We start from the raw sequence: 24,864 nt of genomic DNA on the forward strand, positions 1-24,864 counted from the left end.
GATTGTTTCAAATTCTAACCAATCAGGCGATTTTTTAAGTGATTTTTAGCTTTTTTATCAGCGATTAACGCATGGTGGCATTGTAATTACTATATTGGTGGGATATATTGGGGTAATGCCGCAATTTTGATTATTTACAATGGCCAAAAGTAACTATGTAGTAGTTTCTACGGCAGTAAAAGTAAATAGGTACAATGGCAAACATTTCATTTGCAGTTAATTACACTTTATTCAAAGTGCAAGGATAATTTAAAACATCACATTTTATCACGTTACTTTCAAGAAATAATGCATTTCAAATAATGTATTTTGTAGGAAATTTTATTTAATTTTGTATAGGGCGCCCATCTTCAAAAAAACGTATGTTTTTGAGATATAAGTAAAAAACTGAAAAAATTCCAATTTTTTGCGTATTTCGGTATAAAGCCGACTTTCCTGACCCCTTAGGCACATCGGCTCCTTATGGGCGAACGACTGGCGTTTGGTAGTTGAGGGGTTGCTCCGTTTGCTCTTTTCTCCCTCTTGGTCATTTGGCCACTGGTGCTGACTTTTGGACGCCTAGCGCTTCTCTGGTTGGCCCTTACGGCGGCGCCTGTTAGAAGTGGCATTATGCTCGATTGCCACTTGTTTTGCTGATACGGCGCATACTGCCGATTTCTGCGAGTGCGGAGCATAACAATGGGTGCGTTCACCAGAACCAAACGTGTTTGCGCTTTGATTACGTTTGCAAACACAAACTGTTTAGGCGCTGGTGAACGATAGGGTGCGTTTGCCAGAACCAACTGTTTGCAAACCGTTTGCGCTTTTTACATAAGTACGTTTACTGAACGCGTTGCTGGTTGTTAAACTGTTGGCAAGCGGACGCCATTTTTTGAATCACAATTTAAACTCGCTGAAAATCACAAACGTGTTTGTAAGGCATGCATATCTATTTGTTTAAACCATCGGCATATAGGTTTATGCGTGAAATTGAAGTAAATTACTAGTACCTATACCTACATCACGACCAAAAATTGTATAATTGCACATTGCGCAATGCGCTTTAAAGTTGTAAGAGATAAATCGAATAATTTAATTATTAATGAAGAAGGGAGCATTCCATGTATACAGGCTGATTCAAATTCGAGGGCCACCAGGGGGATCTCCTGAGAACTGTAAGAAATAGAGGTTGGCAAAGTTGAGTAGTTTGATACTTAACAAAATGTCGTTTTGAAACTGAAAAAATTCCGACTACTTTCGGAGATATCCAGAAAAAAAATGACATTTTACAAAATCGTTTTTATTTGTTACCTAAGTTATTTAAAAAGATATTTCAAAATAAACGGCACATAATTGTGACCACTTTATACAAGATGCTAGTTTTAAATTTTTAGTCTGACGTTTCGTCTCCGGTTAACCATCATCAGCTTTGTTTTTTCTTATAGAAGTCATTTTTACTTTTTGTGTCATTTGATAGAGCTTTTTCCTATCAATAAATGGTGCTGTTAATCCGTAAAAACGCAAGAAACTGCGAATGTACACTGCTCACGACAAATTTGACAGACAAAAAAGAAGATATTTTAACAGTATTACTTCAGCCTCCCACAACCAGTTTTCTTTTTATTGTGGACAAGGGTTTCATAATTCTCCCGAAATTTCCGATCCAAGTCTTCATGTTACACATCATGCCTTTTTTCTTGATACACGTCTTATATTTCTGACCAAATATTTTTTTCCCTTTTTGATTCTCGAATGTCAAATTTGAAATACTCGGCGAGTAATAACTTTGTAGTGAAATCGTTCCACACCAAACTTCTCTTCGAATCTAATTAGGGTACATTATTCGTATAGGTACTAATAATTAACACAAGTATCTCTATAACCTATAACTGATACTGGCTGAGTGCTCTCGATTTCATTTGGACTTGTACTGACCCCTTCATATGCGGTTTATGAAGGCTCCAAAACGGCACGAACGATTTGCTCGTCTAGTAGATTGCTGGGCATCAAACTCTGCCTTGCAACACTATAACCTATAACCATTTACTCAAGGATCCAGTGAATACGCATTTAATACTCCCATCTTGATTTTCTATAGGACAATTCAATTCATCTGGTATAGCAGGATGTATTTAAACTGTAGAAAGGTTGCCATATTTTTATTGAAATGTACAAAAAGAATACAAAACGGTTTTCTCAAACTTCACTCAAATTAGATTTGACGTGTGGTTTCCAGGCAAATTGCGCGTTCAGTAATTATGCTTATATAAAAAGCGCAAACGGTTTGCAAACAGTTGTTTCTGGTGAACGCACCCAATGTAAACCATTCGTTGAGTAATTATTCAGGGCATCTGATTCTGGATTTTTTGGTGGACACTTATGTCTAGAGTTTAGTAGCAATTTGGCCACAGTGTAGTTCAGATTATTTGGTTCAGGATGAGCTACAAAAAATTGGTTCTTTGTGTTCAAAATACAAAAATTGGGTCAATTCTAATCTAAGTTTGTAGCCCCACTTATTTTAAACTATTTCGAAACTTTTTTTATGTATTAGACGAACCGACACAAGTTTTGGAGGACGAAAACTCTTTTTATTGACAATCACTGATATCAACGAGATATCGGCAGTCAAAAGTGCAAAAATGCCATTTTTTATGATTTTCGATTTAGGTGTATATATGAATGAAATGCTTTGAAATTTGAGTTGCGAACGATCAATCGTGACCGGCCTCGAACGTAACAGTACCTATCGTTGTCTTTTCGCGTGCCTGAGGAACAATTTTTTTGGAGTTTGATTAATTCGATATCTATAAAGAAGTTTCCGTAGTGAATTGTTGGTCACGCAACTTGCAAGCAAACGTCGCCGATTCCTTGGTAGGTATAGGTAGCATTATAAACAGAAAACAGTGGTGTTCCCATAGGGTATACTCAGAGACTTGCTATAACTAGACTGCGCTTAACGTATCTAAGGTGTTGTCGACACAGTATGCAACACACAATGCACCGCGGGGCAAAAATCGCTGAGATGATATGCAATATAATGAAATAAGCTGTTATTTTAGATGTTCCGTTCATTAATCATTCTCGTGATTAGCTCGAATTAGTGAACAGATAAATTTCTGTTGAGAATAAACCAATAAACTTAGGTTAGCTTGTGCCTCTCAACATGTACTCTGTCGATAAATTTTTAAATAATATACTGATTTTCAACGGATAAAAGTTTAAAGGGCCAATGGATCAGAGCCATTCGAAGAGAAAAATTTACTCCCACCATAGTGCATTTGCGGGGAATGAAGCCGATTTTAGAAAGGTACCTACGAAGGTGTTAAACAATAATGCAATACCGAGCGTTTTCGACTTTCCCATTCACTTAAAATATTAAGTATATTTCAGGTTTTGTTACAAGAAAAATAGCTAAGTCTGTTAAATATTCCATATGTGCAGATGCGATATTCGCATCAGAGAGTCATTCAAAGCTTTTAACTAGAAAAAATCGTGGAGGATTGTTGCACGTATCAAGCGATGCATTAAAAATTTGCCAAATTGCTGAAAATGTGTTCAGGTTTTTCATTCAATCCACACCACACCGCGTTGTAAACAAAATGGTTATCAGCAGTCTAAGAAAAATAAATAACAGTTACAGCCCATTTGGGTTTTTGGATAGGCATATATTGAATCAAAATCCGCTAAATAATAATATCTTACCTACTACTTACATCTTTAGTTTTAAGAGTACATTTTCCCATACGTGTTCACCACCAAAATACACATATAAATCAAATTAGGACTAGAGTAAGGCAGTTATATACCAATTTAGTTCAAATAAAATACCAATAAATTCGATTAAAACAGTTAACAGCTGTATGTTATCTCTTTTTGCTACTAAAATTTAGAATCAACATGGCTAAAGCAAGCTGCAGAACGTACGTCTGCCCCGCAATGAACAGTTAGTTGCCTATCCTATATTGACAACAGGCGTTTATAGTAAAATCTACGTTACGCCTTTGAATATATAATTTTATATTCAAAGGTTACGCGCGGTCTAGTTATAACAAGTCTCTGGGTATACTCCATATACGCCGTATACTCTCAAGAATTTGTTAGACATATAGCGTATACTCTCAATCAAGGTGCCACTGGACATGATAATTATACATCAAGCGAATTGAAGGTCCTATGTTATCCGCAAACATATTTTTTTTTACCAATCCGCAAACATAGTTTTTTTTACCAATTTAGAGCGCTGAAACTGCGTTTTGAGTAGGTATCAAATTTTTATAAATTTGTCAGGGGATTCCCCCCCCCCCCCTCGCGTTTTAAAGGGAACCTCGATCGCAACCACCCGCTCAACTGAGTACACCTCGGAGTACACTCTCAAAGAAATTGATGGGAACATCACTGATTACCTATGCAAATATAAACTTTCTCTAAAATTGAAACTGCTCTTGATTGCTTTACAATAGGAAATATAAGGTTCTCAAGAAGATAGGGATAATTTGCATTACAGTTTTATTTACAATATTCGACAAACATCTATAGTAAAGGTAGTTCATATACCTACAATCGCCAAGCACTAAAATATAATAGGTAATAAACAATTACAGTCAGAATAAAGGACCTCGATCGAACAATTATGCAATCGAAAATCGAATTAGAACCGTTGTTTATTTACAACTATAATCGGAACACTAACAATTACTTTTCTATCAAACAACAATTTAAAAAATATAACTTTTTTTGGATTTGATGCGGTTTCTAAACTTCGTTGAGTAGGCACCGAGCGAACAAGCGCAGAAATATTACCATGCGTTTTTGAATTATAGAACATATGCAGAAATATAAAAATTAATTCTATGTTTTCCTATGCCTATGCTCGCTCTCAGACTAATAGCAATATTGATGTCTTTAAAAGCCCCCTTAGTTTCGATTTTTATATATTTTTTTTCTTTTCTAATCAATAACTAACCTAAAAAATCGGAACCCAAACCGTAATCATTTCTTTGGAACCAGAATGAAACTGTTACAGATACCACATTAATAAAAAAAATTGGAACCAAGACCCTCCGTTTCCAATGCGTACAGATCTCCAGATGAATTTAGAATACAAAGACTGAGTGCACAATATATCACACAGCACTTAGGCCCGGTTGTATAATGTCAGTTCAAACTTCAGTTTATAGTTGAATTGTGGGTTAAAGGATTTAATTGGCTAATATTTCACAAGCTGGCCAATCGTATTTCTCAAATCTGTCGGTTAAACCAAACTGAAGTTTAACCGGACATTGTATACAACCGGGCCTTAGTGAAACAAATTTTACTAATCTCTACATACACATAATAATGTTAAACTTTGTATTTACATTGGAACTGCACTAATATTTAGACCGTGACTACGCACACAACGAAATCACAATAGTATATTAAGTATGGAGAACGGTAAGGGATTTTTACCGTTCGAAGACAATTGTTTGGAGGAGGAGCGAAGCGACGACTCCAATTATTGTCTGAGAACGGTAACCCTTAACGTTCGACATGCTTATAACATTTTTTGCGCGATCGAAATTAAAATTATCCAACCAATATAACTATGCACTAAGAAATTAACGAGCAGAATAAATCGAAATGATTGAAGTGGTATGGTGTACATCACTAGGCAACCAGTTTAAATGTCAAAATTGAAATTAACAATTTCATAAAAATGTGCATGTGTCTGATGTAGTTTACTAGCTTTGCACTTCCTTTATGACTTTATGAGCGTCTTGCTATAGGAAACAACAGCACAAATTGTACGATTAATGTACCTAACAATAATTAAAGATTAAATGTAATGTAAGATTGTTGATTTTTAAAAAGGCGTCGGTAAGTATTTTTGCTGTTCTGTTTTTAGATCGGTAAGTAATTTTGGCGTCGTCGTAATCATAGCAACTGGTAAATTCTACGTACTGTCATGGAAACACCCATGGTAAATAGTCAGAAATGACCGATCGCGCAAAAAATTATATGAACTTGAGTGTAGACACGCTAAAGAAACATAATAAATTATTCACTTCAAATTACGATTTTAAGATATCTTTGCTATGCGAGTTTAAAATTGCTCTCTTGGGAACACGGACAGTGTTTTCAAACCTTTTTCACCAACATCTGGTAGGTTCTTTTCTGGCAGCTTTGTGGCCCCTTTATTATTGCCTTCCCCACCCGTATCGAACACTTCTGGATTGCCAGTAGTGATATCGACAACATTTCCTACTTTACGATGCTTGTAATACCAATACTCGAATATAAGGGTACTAAACGCGAAACATATGCCCACGAAAATAACAATAAAGACGCCGCCAATGTTTTTAACGCTGATACCTTCTGTTTGATCCTCTTCCTTGTCGCACTCGACGGCGTAAGGGTTGTCTTTCCACCATTTTTGCGAAAGCCTCCGCATCTCGCCCTTATTTAAGAGATCCAAAATTCTGAAATGTTGAATAAGTTAAATAAGTGTATAATTACTTTATTTGAATATAGACTACGTGTTTTATAATCAAAGGTAAATCCTACCAGCGTCATTTATTTGTAACATAATAATTTCCTATGGCATATAATAATGAAATGGGTATTACCTACTATTTTTCACTCAACGATATAGTCCAGTCATTTTAGGAAATATAGATCAAGTATAAATTGTGCACAACTCTTGTGCAGATAAAGCGAAATAGCTTAGAAATTTGTTGGGTTTATAAGGTAGTAGCATTGAAGATAGTTATAAATTCAATGGTAGTAGCATGCTATGGATGTTTACTTTCTCGGTAGCTGATTAATGGAGAGGAGGATCTTTACACCTATGTAAACATTTAAAGACCGCCTGGCATAGATTCAAAATCCTCCGACACTTCATTTCGCAGATATTTGCACTGAAAGCTTTGATATCACCAATAGATATGTCTCGTCCTGACGTTCCACTTGCCTTTTATGGCTACGCTCTTCTGGCACTCATTGTGACCTTTCATTAGAGTACCTACCTACTATGAAGCATAAATACTACACTACACTACACCAACGATAAAACATTGGAAAAGTAGTGTGATTTTATGGGGTTATTTCTTGGAGTGGGTTTGAGGAAAAGGGATGTCTACAAAGAGAAAGAAAATAAAATATACAAATAGATCGTTGGCATTTTTAATAGTGTGCTCTCATAATGATCCCCAGGACGAGTTTAGAGGAGCTGCACGTACCTAGTAGGTTTTTGGCTTATTCGTGTGTTTTATATGCCTTCAACAAAATGCCTTTTGCTTATCTACTGCATCTTTATTTTGCCTTTATTTTTTATTTTTATTTTGCCTTTATTTTTTAAGTGGGCGGGGTTTCAGCCGAGGCTGCTCTATCAACCCAACCCACTATACATTTACAAATATCCATGCCCGAACCCGGATTCGAACCAGGGACCCTGTACCGCAGTCGAGCTTCCACTGAACTGCGCTACACGGGCCGGCCCCACAAGTAGCTTCCAAACTGTTCACTAAAATGTTCTATACTACCCTCTCCTGAGAAAAAAAAGAAACATGAAGATGAAGAAACGTGAAATGAGTAATATTTAAATGTTTCTTATAGTTTACACAAGAAACATCATCATGTTTTCATTTTATAAAACTCAAACATCGGGGTGCCAGCAAGTGTCGCCAAATCGATAACAGAATAGTCACCGCCGATAAGGCATGAATGCGGACGCCTTCTAGACCCTGCAAACGTTCCGTGATTTATCTTGAAAATTTTCGTTTGCTATGTAAGCAAATTAAAGCGCGTCTAATGGGAGTTCTAACATAGATGCTGAAGGATGATTAGTGAAGTTAGCGCACGTATATGATAAATTTACATGTTATAAATTGTGTACGAGTGAGTGATAAATAATATAAGTATAACTGTTATATATCAATCCAAGGACTGTTATAAATTAACAAATAATTAATTATAAATAAAAAATCAAGTAATTAAATTTACGTTACAATACATTCCATCAACTTACGCGGTGTTTAGTATGTCTTTTAGATGCGAACCCTGTTGGACGGCTAACGCGTATGGTTTTCTGGAAAATTCATCGCCCACCTTTTGCAAATCGCATGTAGTGAGTTCTAAGTATTTAATATCGGTGGCATCACCAATGAAGGCGTAACCTGCATGTTTCGATGTCGAATTTGTGGTTCTCACTCTTTTAACCGCATCTGCTAACGTTTTGTTCATACCTGCTTCTATCATTGTTTGCCATATTTTTGTATACCTGTCACTCACTGGGTAATCCCATACAGCTAATTGTGCTCGTTCCACATGAGTTAAGCTGTCATTCAAGCTCATATTCTTCCATATGCTGAAACATTTGAAGTTTACATCTACCTACCTGTTTTACATGTTCAAGCGTTAGCTTACTCATAAAATATCTTTTCAACATTTGACATACGTTCAAAGTAAGTTGCCGTTTCCGATCCTAGAAGAGGAGAATACTGTATTTTATACTGCCTCGTTAAGTCATCTAAAGATTCTATAGGCGCCTCTAGTCGCGAAACCGTGAGAAATGCCGCTAAGTTAGCGGTATAAGATGCGATAATAATAAATCCAAATAACCACCACGTAGCTGCCACTAAGCGACCAGATAAGTTTTTAGGGGCCTCTCCACCTCCTTGGGGTGTTAATGAAGTCATACAAAACCACAGGGATTCTTTGATATGGAACTCTCTTTTCTCTTCGTCGTCGATGTACTTCTCAGGATTGTTCTGCAAGCTGTATGGACTCCAGCGATCGAACGCCCACAATAACAAACTATTTCTATGAGAACGTTATCTTTATAAAAATCAATGAACATACCTCGTTAAAAAGAAAGCCGACAGAATGCAAATCCACACTTCGTGTTCAAGTACCGTTAAGAATTTGAATAAAGAGGACGGAGGTATGGTTAGCTTCATCAAAATCGTAAAACCTACCATGTCGTAATAAGGAACGGTAAAGTCAACAAACGTTTCCCTTTCGGCCATAATCCCCATCGTTCCCAACGCTATGTCGGCTTTTTTGTCTATTAGCTGTTTCATAATTCCATTCCATTTGCCGTTTTCGCCGATCTGCCCGAATCCGTCTTTTTCTTGAACTCTTATTTCATAATCGAATTTTGATTGTTTAGCAACCATGTCCATGAAGTCTATGCATAGCCCCGAATACCCTCTTGGAGTAGATTGGTTTATGTATACGAATGGCGGTTGCTGAAAAAGTGTAACAATTTAGTGGTTTTTGGTCTATTATTTAAACGTGAGTTACCAATATTGCCATGTTTAGGGTAGAATTCAACAATTAGCTATGGTTGATTAACCGTCATGTGATGTGTTACGTACAGTAGATATTTTATACTCATTGTTTACTGGATTTTGAGTAATAATTTGGTGGCCTTACCCTTTTCTTAAGCCTTAGTTTAAATTTTATTTAAGTCCAAAAGAAAACAAAATTTGATCATGACAAGCAAGTTCCTTTCCTGAGTACCTATATGACTTTCGAACTTTACGGTAGGGATTATTAGCCGCTAAAGTGAAATTCCTTCGATAAGGGGTGATTGTATTAGTTAAAATATAACCTTGAAAATATAATGCATTAATCACATGACTCTTCATCAACTCAATTGGTGAACATTATCAAATGGAAATATGGAGGGCGATAGAGACGGGAAATTCACATAAGTATATGAGAGGAAGAGGGAGATATGTAATTGATTATATTTTAGTAAGGGCCGGTTCTACAATTAAACCTTTACGCAGAATAAGATATCCTTGGAATAGCTGCAATAGCAACATGTATTCCATTGGTTGAGGTAATGGTAACCAACGTAACGGTAGAACACATGAAGGAAATGATGGGAAGAATGTGAAAGCAAAGGAATGGAGAAAAGTTGAAGATGATGAGATTTAGAAAGGGAGGTGGAAGGAAAAGAGCGAGAGGAAAGAATAGAAGCGACCAGAGAAGTTAATGGGTCAAATGGGACCAATAAGAGAACTAAGGAGAAAGGAGGTGATGGTGACGAGACACGTGGGGGAATAAGAGAGAGAGGTTTCAAGAATGATTTCAGAACAAGAAAATAACTGTTTGATGCAATTGTGAAAGGAGTGTTTAGGTACGGAACGCCTGCTTCATTTTCCCACTACTTGTCAAAATCTGACGAAAAACAATTATAAATCAGCAATCGTAGTGGAAGCAATTCATGGAGTTTTGCGGCTCAAAAATTCAAGCTCAATGAAAATATACCTATTAAAGAAAAAAATTATTTTATATTAAAATTATGCGCCGCAGAGATGGCCACTGGGTAAGAGTAAAAAGACAATTTGGAAGTCAGTACCTAAAAGAATCCAAAATAAATTTTTTGAATAATATAAAATAAAAACTCAGTTTTTTGATAATGAGTTTACCGACGCCAGGGCAGCAGGGGATTTTACAAGAAAAGAAGGAATTCCTTGAAAATGAAAGCAAAGCGCCATTGCTTTCATTTTTGAAGAGTGCATGAAAAAAATTTGAGACGAAAACGACCCGCCGCCGGACTTATTGCAAGAAAACGTCGGAGCTAAAGAATTAGCTTGGATGGGGTAATGAGGGAGTTTTTGAGCTATGGATTACTTTAAAAAAAGTTTTTACCAATAGAATTGAGTATAGTCCGAACAAAAACATTTAAGGGGGAAGCAGAGCTGTTGCGAAAGCAAATGGTTATTAACCAACGTCAAAGACCCTGACCTTTGTCTAGTTTGTGCTTATTGAAAAGCGAACAAAAAATTTAAAATACAAAAACCAATCGTCGGTTGTCGGTTACAAATTAACCAAAACTGGTTCACCGTGATACAAGAGTCTTCCTCTAGGCTTTGAATATAAAGCTCTAGATATAAAGAGTGTTCAAAATGAGGTCAGCAAACCCTCTGAGATAGGGATTGACACATCGCAAATCACTCTTTTCGTTCAGCTGCATGTGGCAAATGCAGATATGTCGGAACAACAGATAATGCAGATAACGGGGCATAGCAATTATTCCAAATGATTACAATCGTAATATGCAAACAGAGTGGTATCCAAAAATCACAGACACTTTTAGCAGCGCCAACGTCACTTGCCAACACGTTAAATACAGAAACAAACCACAATTTATCAACAAACAAACAAATACTTAGTTTTTGTTTGCACATACATATTTCGTCATTTGTAAAAAAACATAATTGTTTATTAAAATATTTTGCATAGTTTTATTTATTATATTTTCTTTCTAAATATAACTCGTGGTTATCGATGATAGTACCCCTTAAAACTTAAAACCTTAAAAGTCGTGCTAATAATTGTACCTAAGTACCACTATAGTGATATTACACACGATAATAGCGGTCAAATTTTTAACAGGGTATGTATAGAAGAACCATTTATTTGCTTATCCCAAAGAAAAAACATAACCCACATTTAAAAGGAGTGCATTTGATAAAATCGCAACCCTTTATTGTAGGTACTTATAAACAAATGCAGAACACTGTTTATCACTAACAAAAATAGAATTAGGGTATGGTGAGAGAGATATATGCACAAAAATTGTCAACTTACAACAACGGTGTACACTCTGTACACGACTTCTGGGCGGTATTTCTGCAATTTTTGCGAATCGGTATACTCGATGGGAGAGCTTGGATCTACGCTTGCCTTCCACTTTCCAAGTTTCACGGGTGGCTGTGTAACTCCATCTTTAATAGTAACGCCCAATACTTCCATGTCAAATTGCATATAGCTTTTCGAGTTTTTCCCTTTGGTACTGATATTGAAAGGTCCATATGCCGGCTCTTCTCCTGAAACCTATGAATATATTAGAGATAGTTTTTGTGCACAATGAGAGTGCAAGCAGGGCATGCTTATGTAACGCCCGGTTGTATAGATGGAAGTTAACATAAAGTAAAGTTTAAATTGGAAAGGAAAGGGCCGTGTATCTTATAGTATATTCCTAACCACTACAAATCAACGGGGGGAGGGGGGGGGAGGTTCATTGTACATTTCACATTTCAGCAATGGTGCAATGCGATTATTGGCTCTCCAAATTATTTTAGAGCAAAAATGTACTAAGGTTTTTTGTAGAAAAAAATTTTTTACGCCAATCAACCGTATTAGTTTTCAATTTTTTGCATAATAAAGACGGTTAAGTGCATTTCCTTTATTGGGATTTTGTAACTCGAAAACCGTAAATAATCTTTTCTGGATGTTTGTTTAATTTGTAATCGAACGCAAATGCGTGGTTTGTTTAATCGGACGCTGTGGTCCAATTTTGTTAGATAGGATTTTGTGTAGGTATAATTTGATTTGTGTTCTCGGAACAAATTTTGTTTATGCAAAATCATGCAAGTCGTGTTTTTATTCGATCCCTTTCACAATTCAGATAGATGTGTCATGCTCAATTACGATTGATTTTGTCGATCCGCGCCCAAAGTTCATATCAAGTGCTTGCAAAATTGTGGTAAATGACCTTTTTTGCAGTTTAAGGAGTCTGATCTTGACTATTGTTTAGTTGAAATCATGAATTTAAAGTGAGAATTGATTTTTTTATTGTGCCCGGGTGCGGATAGGGAGTGAGAGGAATTTCATTAAAGGGCTAGTCATTTGTCTATGAAATGTCCCGGAATTGTTTTCCATGACTTTATAATCGCTGCAAGATGAATCAGCAAACCAATCATATATGGGAAATTCTTTGTGAGCGAGACCGTTCCTTAACATGAATTTCGGCGTGCTGATAAAATATAGCTTCAAAGCGAAACGTCTAGAAAGCTGTTTCATTTCAAAGGTATATGATTTATGAAGAAAAAATCGACAAATATACGCAACTTCACCGGTTCCATAAACATGCCGTTGGACTCACTACAATAGTAACAATTAGCACTACATCTAATCACGTGCCCAGTCACTGCAAGGTCGGTCCTATAGTTTTGGTCGTTCAATAAAATTAGACACTTTTTATACTAATAAAAATATTTACGAATATAAGAGAGGAAGAGATTTTCATAACAATAAAATAAATTGATGACAATAGCTCTGGGGTGTGTATATTTGTTTGCTCTGATTACGTATATTTATTGTGTAAAGTGATATGTTGATGTCATAGTTTTACTATTTAGAGTAGGTAGACAAATATATCGATTTTACCCTTGCTTTATTTTTCCTTACGAGGTATATGTTACGTTCACTACCTGAAATTCATTTGGAAGCGTATTTTAAGACCGATGATACATTTACAACATTGAATTGAGAAATAAGCAATTTTGGGAAGTCATAATCAAATGCGTGTTAATTAGGGTGCCGATTTTCTGAAAAAAAAAGCTTTACTGTAATATATATTATTTTATATAAGGTAGGCATCAGGAGAGTAAAACAATGTTCGTACCGTAAGTAAAACCGGCATTACCGTAAGCGACCTATACCTATTATAAGTCGATAGGGCATTATTGGTGACAACCACACATTATCATATATCAAGTAGAATTATATACATTATATACCTACATAGGGTGCTATAAATCCATATTTTTACTTATAGTCCGAGAAATAGACTGAAAATGGTCCATTTTCTGCAAAACTAGCAGCACAGATTTAAATAGTAGTTCCAATTTTTTTGCATGTCATGGAGGGTCATCTGGTGGTTAAGACTCCAAGTTTTCGGCCTCCCATCCCTTGTACTTCCCCCGTACCACCCTTAAACCCCTGAAATTTAATTAGTTTTTAGCGCATTTTTGCAAATTTATTTGTAAAAAGTAGCTTTTAATCTCACTTTGGCTGGCTGGCTGGCTGGCTGGCTGGCTGGCTGGCTGGCAGCAAATGTGGGCGCGTAGAAGAACTCTTGTAGAAAGGCAACGGGTGTACGTGTATCTACAGGGCCGTGAAATTTGTCAACCTTAGGGACATGGCTACATGATGTGGGGTTGGCGACATCTGGGCGTCATCCTCGAGCGTAGTATACTAACGTGAAGGTTTTTCACTTTTTTCCTATCTTCTACTACAGTTTTGGTCCGATTCTTTTCAAATTGGTGTCGTCGGAAAGATGTTGTAAACGCGCACAACTCCTGCGTGGCGGAATTTTGTTTTTTGTCCTAGGGGCGAAATTAACGACCTTTTGCGAGGCGCGCGCGCGCGTTTTCGAGAAGTAGTCAACTTCGGGCGCCTTTTACCTTCCGTTGCGAACTCACGCGGTTTAACGTTTCGTAAATATCGAATCGCTGTCTCTCTTTCTCGTGCCGCCAATAGAAGTGAATTGCGAGTGAACGGGACGTCGGAAGCGGGTACCGTCAAAGGGAATGTGGTAGCCCGCGACACGATCTTACTGATGGTGTAGTCAAATCTTCAACCGCGACGCCAAAGGGAATGTGGTAGCCCCCAACACGATCTTCCTGATAGTGGAGTCAAATCTTCAATCGCGAATTGCGGCTGAACGGGACGTCGGAAGTGGGTACCGTCAAAGAGAATGTGGTAGTCCGCGACACGATCTTACTGATAGTGGAGTCAAATCTTCAAACGCGAATTGCGGGTGAACGGGACGTCGGAAGGGGGTACCGTCAAAGGGAATGTGGTAGCCCCCGACACGATCTTCCTGATGGTGGAGTCAAATCTTCAAACGCGAATTGCGGGTGAACGGGACGTCGGAAGTGGGTACCGTCAAAGGAATGTGGTAGCCCCCGACACGATCTTACTGATGGTGGAGTCAAAACTTTAAAAGCGAATTGCGGGTGCACGCGGAAAGTGGGAAGCGGTTAGTGAATGTAGTAGCCTTTGACAAGATCTGTTATTGATGGTTGAGTCGAAAGTGGCTAATAGAATACTGATCTGCCACACAAAAATGCGCTGAAGTCCCTTCGATCTCAAACGAGGACTTTGATAATTTTTTAGTTTTTCAATCATATCTTTTTAAAGGTTTACTTTAGAAAGAAATATTGTTATTAGAAATTATAGACCATAATATTTTACATTTACAAATTTGATATATAACTGCTTATTTTTGAGAAATGTTTATTTAAAAAGATAATAGCGAGCGCGAGTAGGTTCGATGAAAGCGACGCACAGCTAAAAATTTGTGGGGCTTCGAAATTTGCATTCAACGCGCGTCGTATTTTCTAATCGGCACCAAGGTAAATAATAATAAATGTGTAGGATTGGAGAATTTGTATTGCGGGAACTCGGGCAGCGATGGAGTTGTCTTTACCCTTGTTCGAGAATCCGTTTGCGTTCGTTCCATTTCAGGCGAACTTGATTTTTTTGTACGTGTGGGTTTCGAGCAAATCAAATCAACCTTCCTATTTCGTATGAACACCATATTCGATTTTGATATCACTTCGCATAACTTTGCCCATTTAACTGACTTTATCTCTCTTTACGGTTTACGTGATTCTTATAGTGGACGTGGAAAAAAACTCACCCTGTATACAAGAAGTCCAGAATGTTGTGTTTTAAGAGCTACGTCTCTAAAATCATTGTGCCGAGAACTAAGCCAGAGTAAATCTGCGAAAAATTCGGTTTTTCCATTTTTTGGATTTTTAAGATTTGTGAGTAAACTATATTGCTTAGAGACGTCGTTCTATGAATTGGTTACAACATCTTTCCTACGATTTTACCGTAAAATGAGTAGGTATTTACTCGATGTTGGGGTCGAAAATTGATCAAATCTTAAAATTTCACTTTTTTAGAAAACATTGCCGAAAGCTGTATCTCGGTAAGTATTCAACCTACAATGCAATTTTAGTCTACTTTTAAAACGGATAGAACATATTTTTTAACAAACCGCATGTTTTAAGACTTATCTTGAGAAAAAGATGTGCGGTTTTTCAAGTGCTGCAGAAGTTTCGGAGTTTTTCAGTAGAAATGAGTTATGCAATGCCTCGGTTGATTAAAGAATGACGTGAGTGAATCAGTTATTACCGCCTGCTCATGATCAAACAATCCATTGTTAATATAATTATGTGGTTATAGCATAATCAAAAATAAATTTGACATGATTTAAAAATGAATTTTGAATTTTTATTAGGAGAAAGGTCTCAAAATGGCGTTGTGCATAGGGCCTCTTAAGGGCGCCACTGCCTTTTTGTTTGTTCTATACATATAAATGTATTTATTTGTAATTTGAGTGTTTATTATAATTGGCCAGTAAGTACTGACAGGTATGTGTAACCAGTCCTGTATTGTTTCATGAAAAATAAATTGTCTATCTGTGCAGTAATAACTCGATAATACGAATCTAATGCTGAAAACCGGAAGACTTTGCGGTATGTCTTTGTGGCGATCTAGATTGATTTATAAAAGGAGACATTTAAAGGATATCCGCAAATTAGGTATCAACTTCAGGATTCAGGAAAGGTTTTCAGCTCTTAGACTAAACGGTGCAGTACAAAACTAATCAAAACCCGAAGGCTGTTGCCGACATCTCTATCGATTTATACAACCCTTATAAGGAAAAAATTCTGATTTCTGATTTTGATGAAATTTGGTATCTGGGGTTTTTGAACATGAAAATCACGAATCTGAACTTAGTTTTTGAAAGTTCGAAAAAAAACTTCCACGGGAATTCTTGACTGGACAACTAAAATGAAGAGAATTCCCCGAAATTGGTTGTGTAGGTACATACTTGATGAGTTAAGGAACAAACTTGTCGAACAGTTTTTACTTTTCCGCACCCATAAATATGGATAGGTAAAGTATTGTTTTCATTACCGAAAAAGTCCGTTGTCGTTGGCGTTGTTGTAGTTGTCCGGTTTGTTAGCACCATAACTCAAAATTACTTGCCTCTTGGAAACGGCACCTATTAATTTTCAACAACGTAGGTCGCATCCTTCTGCGCATCATCCTTCTGCGCATACGCAGAAGTAAGTTTCTTATTTGTGATCCGATCCTACTGACAATCTAACAGTATCACCTTTTGCTGAAGGTAAATCGATCGATAATACTAAACTTGTGCTGCGTACGTGCGAAGAGGTAATTTTCTTATTTCTGGACCGATCTTACCGAAATTTTAATAGAAGCACTTGTTAATAAAAGCAAATCGTTCGATTATAGTATTAAACATGTTAAAAGCCGCTTTCGTGCATGTGCATTAGTAAATTTCCCCCGCCTGAACTAGTTTAATTTCACATGCAGTTAATTCTATGGTATTGAAGTCTACAAATTAGATTCCAAGAAGATGTAGATTGTGTGTGGCTGCGGGTGGTGCGGAAAATGTTATTTACTAGAGTTGTATAGAGTTCTATTACAATCAATAAGCATTAGTCTAAGTATCATAATACCTATTGACTTAAATCGTTACTTTTTCTGTTACTTGCGACATTTTCAACTACTATAACTACATGCGAAATTAGATGACTCTACTAGTAGGTGGGGGACACTTTCTGACCCGAAGAACTAATCTTCAAATGAGTATAACTTTTGTTGGAAAAGTTATTTTAAAAAACTGTGTAACAGTTTTGTGTCTTTACTCATCTAGCATGTAGGTAGGTACACAACAAATTTCGTGGTCTCTCCCTTTTCGTTGTCCGGCCAAGAATTGCAGTGGAATTTCTTTTCGAATTTTCAAAAACAATTTCAGATTCGTGATTTTCATGTTCAAAACCCTGGGGGTTTTTCATCATGCCCATCACGTAGACGGGTTCGAAAAATTTCCTACTGTTATTTGTTAACAAGTTTTGCATCTTCGAATAGATATTATGATATCGCGTCCTTCGGGAAGCTACCGCCCACCATTAACACGAGGATCTCGATCAAAAGAAACTTTACAAAATTTACAAAGAACCTAAAGTAAACGCTCATTTAAACAACTTTCTCTGTTTCCCTTAAAACTATGTGCATCTCTGTGGTGATTGTGTATAAGACATAAAAGAGTAAGAAATGATAAAATACTACCTCACTCAAAGCTTTTTTGAGCGGTATTTGTCCTCGAGGTGGAGTAGGGTTCTTATCTACATCGTACTCCTTGCATGGAATGTATTTCATATCTTTTGGCATTTGATTGGTGGTTACCAGGTTCCTAGAAATAAAAATTTATTAAAGATCACGTTCAGAAATTACTTTTGATAATTACCTCATGGCTAGGAACGAACGCAAAGCCAAGTCAAAATAAAACGTTGTCAATATTTGTGGCGAGCCGTGCAACTGGTAAGAGTTGATCAGAAACTCTAATCTTTTTCGATGACTCTCATCGCGTACAGGTCTTACTTGAACTATTGTAGCATTTCTGCAATTGCATTTCACATCTTCACTATCTTGCGTAAGAATGTACCATGAAAACCTTGGCGTAAAGAAACTATCATTTGCCTCATTTAAAACTAGTTTAACCGTATTTAGACTGCCAAGAATGAAATAAGTCATTATATCCAATTGTTTTATTTGCATTAATTGTCTCAGTATGTTAGCAGTATTTATTTGAGTCACAACGTGGCGTGCTCCAATATTTAGCAGCAAAGTTTTATATTTGAAATCCATCACTAAAACGCAGTGTGTTTAAAATAATATTATATGGTCATATAGTCCAAAAATATCTCAACAAGCGAGGTTGTGAAATCAACGAAAAACTCGAATGTCATCGTTAAATCTTTTGATTGATTACTTAAATGGTTTCGATTTTGTACGTGGGAGAGTGGTCCATAAGTACGGTGCTGAATTGTAAATGCGTCGAGAAGTCATGACGAGATCAGCTAGAATGACGATTTTGCAACGCTTACATGAATCGTTATCAAATTTCAAAGTAGCGTGGGATTTGCGCGAAATCACTCCACGTGGAGTCAAGTTATTGATGTCAAGGGTTTTTGATTGGAAGGAAAAATTAGTTTTTACTAGTGAATAAAGTTGTGCGTCCCAGAATGGGTGTCAACAAAAAAAAGTGGTGGTTGTAGGGAGAGAGCCGTCGGGAAATTGAGATTAAGCCACGCGAGAATTCGCGTCGAAGCGCGAAAGTTTTAGAATGAGAACTGAACAGTGAGAGCGTATTTTTTAAAATTGTGAATTGCTAAGAATCATTTGTATTATTTCAGCAAGCGAGCGTTAAGTTTAGCATAAAAAATGGCCGTTTAAATTCTTTTCGGACAACCTAAGTAGGTACTTCATTTTGGCGTAAAATTAACATTTATTTTTATTAATACAAGGTCTGTAAATGAATACGAGATTTTGATTTTTTGGTTGGTCTTGTTACTACCCGTTACTTGTTCGTGACAACTGATCAGTTTGTTGAGGAAGTAAATTAGGGTTTTCTGTCAGACGATTTTCATTCGCTTCGATTCGAAGCGCTACTAGATTTGCGTTGCACACTTTTGGTATTCCGAAATTTACCTACACTGTACAGAGTGGTGTTTTTAAGTGGACCATTAGAAGTATCTCAGGAATGGTTTGGAATTTCGATTCGGGACCTTTTCTGAATAATCGATCAAAAGGAATCATTTAAAGATAGCCGCTCTTCTGGGTTTATGAGAACGATATTGGAACTTTCTTATTCCAAATGGCACTATCTTTTCTGGTGGCATTTTCGAATTCCTTATAAAAAATCAATATGCCTTTGTCAATATGATGGCATATCTAACTGGCATGATTGACATTTTTTCACGGTTCCAAAATGTTTTTTCAAATGTGATTCGAAAATAATACGAATAAGCGTTCATAATTGAAAATGGGTTTTTGGTCAAAAACTCGAAATTTTTCAATGAAAACCATATCTTTTTTGTGCACTAATGGAACGAGCACAGAAAACGAACAAAAAAATGTACCTACTTCCAAAATTTAAAAAAAATTTACAAGTACATTTTTCTGCCCGCTTTTTTAGCGCATTTCCACAAAAATAAAAAAAAATGCGCTATTGTGGCCACTTTGTCCGTCCGTCCGTCCGTCCGTCCGTCCGCCCGTCCGTCCGCCCGTCCGTCCGCTCGTTTTGCGACGCTACTAGTTCTTTATCTTAAGAGCTATTGTTCTACTTTTTTCGCTATTTGGTTCGTTATGGTGTCGAGTCTTGTACCAAGGAAGGAATTTTTTCTGTACCGCTTACAAAAAAAGTTATTGTAAAAAAAACAAAAAACCGTTTTTTACATGTTCCATAATTTTACATTTTTGCCGTTTATTAACGATCCTAGAGATCGTTTATAATTTTGCATTGCTATCTGTCGTCTGCCTGGTCTGGTCTGTTCCTTTGTCTGTCTGTCCATCTATCTGTCCGTGTGAACGATAACTTTGTTTAGAAATGTTCGATCACTTTTACATCTCCGTTAGTTATGAACTGAATTGCATGAAACTCAATATGGGCATAGCTTTAGCCATATAATACGCAACGCCAAAAGTTGAATCGAATCGATTCAAAATTCACAGTGCCCTTTTCGCATCTCGACCATTTATAAACCGAATTGCAAAATTTTTTACTTATAAAAGCATTTGAATGAAATTTGATACATAAGCACCTGCAATAAAGGAAAATCAACTGCCAATTTCAAAATTTGGTTTTGCGCATGCGCAGTGCCAACTTTTTTATTTATGGAAGAATTTAAACGAAATTTGATACATAGGCACTTGGGATAAAGGAAAATCAAACGCCAATTTCAAAATTTGGTTTTGCGCATGCGCAGTGCCAACTTTTTTATTTATGGAAGAATTTAAACGAAATTTGATACATAGGCACTTGGGATAAAGGAAAATCAAACGCCAATTTCAAAATTTGGTTTTGCGCATGCGCAGTGCCAACTTTTTTATTTATGGAAGAATTTAAATGAAATTTGATACATAGGCACTTGGAATAAAGGAAAATCTAGCGCCAGTTTCAAAATTTTATTTTGCGCATGCGCAGTGCCAACTTTTTTATTTATGGCAGCAAAACCAAATAATATTTAAAAAAAACATTAACATTCGATAGCGTGGACTTTTAGCTGTCCATTCGTGATTTTGCTAAGTTGTCAAATAACAGTGATATGGCTAATTTACTGAATCTACTGAGTTCTACTGATTTTTTATGAGGAATTCGAAAATGTCATCAGAAAAGATTGTGCCATTTGAAATTAGAAAATTCCAGTATCGTTCTGATATGTAAAAAGCGGCCATCTTGAAAATATTTTTAAATGATTCCTTTTGATCGATTATTGAGAAAAGGTGATTTGTCCCAAATCGAAATACCAAATCGTTCCTGAGATACTTCTAATGGTCTCCTTAAAAACACCACCCTGTATATTAGCGTACGGTAAAATTGTGCTTTATTTTGATGTAATATTGTCGTTTTGATTTGTGAAAGAATTAATTCACGTCTTACGTGTTTACTGTATTGTTTAGTTACATGGCGTTATAGGTACATCGCGAGCTACGAGTTTGAAATTAATAACAACGGTTAGAGGGTACCTTAATTAAGCGTTTTCAACAAAAAATTGGTGGAAGAAGCCCGAAATTTTTCACAATTTTAGTAAGAAGTTCAGTTCATTGCATCGAAATGTGAGGTTATGTTACTTCATATCATGATTATCTTTATGTTGGCAAGAGTGTACGTATTTTCCTGAGTACTTTACTTCAATTCCTTAAGAGGTTATGTTAATATTTTTCGACGATGTTTTGCAGATATTTTAATAAACGTTAAAAAAATATTCAAAATGTTGATGGAAAACCATGCATATGTGAATAATTATATCATAATAGCAGTAACTACATGTTTTACATAATTCATGTATAAATTTTCTGCAGATGAGCAGCATTTCATCCATGCTTCATACGTAAAATATTTACTAATTCAAAACATGTTATAACTACATTACTCGTTTTATTAACTCAAAAGAACAAGGGCTCGGTGCGAAAAAGTCAGCCTATGAGTGTGCCCCTTCCCCTCTCGGGTGTTCAAGACTGGAAAAGGGGCCCATAGAAATGCGACAGGTGCCTGTTCCCCTCGCGGATGCGCAAGGCGGCCGTAGCTAATTAGCGGTTCATACGAAAAAGCCGTTCGATACGGAAAAGGCGGTCGGTACGAAAAGCGACAACCGATGCACTGATTACATTTGTCAATAACGCCGTTTTGTGTTTCGAGCAAGGTAAATATGCTGTTTCAGCCTTTTGTGACCTGAGCAAGGCGTTTGACTGTGTTAATCACAACGTCTTGCTACAGAAACTTAAAAAATATGGTTTAAACAATATGGCGATTAAACTTATACAATCCTACCTCTTCAATAGGACGCAAGCAGTAAAAATTGGCAATTCAATACCCAATTTGGCTCATTTAAGACAAGGAGTTCCCCAAGGTTCCGTCCTAGGACCGCTCCTGTTTCTTATATACATTAACGATATGCCGTATTACTCTAGTAGAGCACTTTCTATACTTTTTGCCGACGACACTACATTGAATGTGTCCAGTCATAGTTTAGACGATGCTATTTCCAAGAGTTCACTTGCAATTAAAGCGTTCGATACAAAAAAGGCAGTGCATGGAAGATGCGAGAGGTGAATGTGACCCTCTCTACGACTAACTTCTACTCTAAGCCGTTCAGGTTCAAAAGTAGTTTTATTAAAGTCTACACAAAAATTAAGCCGTCACTTCTGAAAATTACGTTTTTCAGAATTGCCAACTTAAGAATAATCTGAATAATAAACCGTTACCAATTAGTAGGAAATATGAAGTAATACAACCTCACATTTCGATTAAAGTAAGTATTAAGATTGTGGAAAATGTAGGGCTTCTTCCGCAAATTTTTTTGTTGAAAATGCTTAATTAAGGTACCATCTAATCATTTTTATTAATTTCATGATCGTAGCTCGGGGTCCGTATAATGCTATATACCTACCCTATTGTTTTGATAGCCCCGCGTTATGAGAATATTTTGGACTATTGGACATTACTTTAGTATAAGAAATGATACTCCGTTTAGCAACTGATCTGATCAGAGAAAAAGGTTAGATAATCCACTACTTTTCTCGTATACCTGCAAGAAATCTTTTTGTGGTAACCGCTCTCAAACAAATGTGGTTGCACACTACCACTACTCATATCAAGGTAGATATTTTAATATAACTAGTTAGGTAAACTTTGCAGTCATCTTTGGTCATGGTATAATATTTAGAAGATGCCCTCTAGCGCCTTTATTTTGAACGAGACGCAAAAAGTGTAGAAACCTTTTTTTGTAGATCTCATCAAGACACATCTTTTTGTAATTAACATTTTTCACTTCGACGCTTACTTTTAGAGAAAAATCTAAATTTAGACAAATAAAATAAATAGTTTAACTTTCCAATTCAAAACTTCTCAAAATCAAAGGAACTCACTTTAAATGTTACACTTCTTTAGCATTCGGTGTTATCGAGATCCCCAGATCTTTCCCCTTACGGGAATATCAACTGAAAATGTTTGCATTATTTTCAAAATCTCCGCTTGTTCCTTAATGAAAAAACGCTCCGTGTTAGTGATGTATTGGTATGTTTAGGTGGTTTGGCCTTTCATTGAAGTTGTACTAAGGCCTAAACTTCGAGTCCGTGGTATTCCAACATTGTAACATCATGTGAATGGTAATTTGAGAATCTATAGGGTGTTGTTTTGTCAGGGGTCATTTTCCATTTTCTACACTACACCTTTGTCGGTGGCCACCGGTAGATTGTGAAAGAAGAATTTTTTTCTGATTTCTTTTTTAACTTTTTGGAAGCCTGTAATTTTTTGGTATCTGCGACCTTTACGAGGAAAAAATATAAATCAATGTTCTGTAGTATAGAAACTTTACACTGTCTGTAGTTAGCTAAATGGAAGTATAATCAAAGAATACTTAATCTTTGGTATAATTTTTAAAATGGTCCAGTAGGCCCTGGCTTTATTTGGATAATATCGTATGATCGTATTTGTTTATAAATTAATTATTATCTAAAGGTTTAAGTTGAAAAGTGTACGGTAGAACTATAACTCCTTGTAGATTGGTAAAGAAGCGTTTGCGGACCGGACCTATTGCTGGATATATGATCGTTTAGTAAGAAAATAAGGTAAAGAATTAGTCCCTTCCGTATTTACATCATATATATAGGAACAATCTGTAGGTTCCGGTTCCCTTGTTTTTATGACATTTTTTTTAGACTAGGTATTTAAAATGACGGACTGATGCTAGTGTACCATCATCGCGCCATCGTGTTGCGCGAATCATGTTCGAGAGAATATATTTGATGTATCCACCACGCTACAAGATGTGTTTATCGTCCTGACAAGTATAAAATTATGCAGAATTTGATTGAGAAATGGTGACCCTTAGTAAAAATTGCTGGAACTCTATTAAACTGATCTGTGACCTACGCAAGATTCACTTACAAGTTTCGAATCGTATTATAACCAAATGTACTGATCGTAAGATAATTGACTTTCATAAATTAATTTTTTTGTTAATTTTGTCGCCTCTTGTTTAAACATATAGGGTGTATCTTTTCGAGCGATAAAACTCTTCACTACGTAACTTCGCATTATTTTCTGAGTAAATATAAAGATAGGTGGATACGATAGGATCTTGTGTATTCATAAGTGTAACACTTTGGAAATTAATGCAAATACTTCTACATCCCAGACTACGATATAACAGCAGATTTTTACTTTGTGGTGTACTGAATCATATAGTTATTAGCAGTTTGTTATGTGAACTAGGATGGCTTATACTTCCTGAAGGAGTGTTATCGCTTGAACCTGTATAAATATAAATAAATTTGTTTAACGTTTGTCCCAAAGTTACAAATATTTGTGCTGGCATCAACTTTTTTCTCTATTATCAATCGCTAAACTATATGAAACTTAGTGGCATTATAACGGAAACATACTGAAAGTTTGATCATAGAGTATTGCCAGATTAGCTATGTTCTGTTCCAGTACCACTTGTCTAATTAAGTTGGTAATTAAGTCGGCAGGAGGCACTACTTGTACTAAATAGT

The 24,864-nt window shown here is 36.3% G+C and overlaps 1 protein-coding gene across 1 annotated transcript; it reads right to left on the reverse strand.

Annotated features, from left to right (window-relative positions):
* Positions 1–6,000: 6,000 nt before the first annotated feature.
* On the reverse strand, positions 6,001–24,825 carry LOC116166972 (ionotropic receptor 25a-like). The gene is made up of 8 exons (XM_031482198.1): positions 24,754–24,825; positions 18,053–18,455; positions 17,875–17,998; positions 11,563–11,808; positions 8,818–9,206; positions 8,383–8,772; positions 7,985–8,323; positions 6,001–6,437 (listed from the first exon to the last, which is right to left on the reverse strand). Coding segments are annotated over exons 1-8 (2,268 nt in total). The 5' UTR covers positions 24,755–24,825; the 3' UTR covers positions 6,001–6,061.
* Positions 24,826–24,864: the final 39 nt, after the last annotated feature.

This window comes from Photinus pyralis, unplaced genomic scaffold (genome assembly GCF_008802855.1).
Source record: "Photinus pyralis isolate 1611_PpyrPB1 unplaced genomic scaffold, Ppyr1.3 Ppyr1.4_LG3b, whole genome shotgun sequence".
Taxonomy (NCBI): Eukaryota; Metazoa; Arthropoda; class Insecta; order Coleoptera; family Lampyridae; genus Photinus; species Photinus pyralis.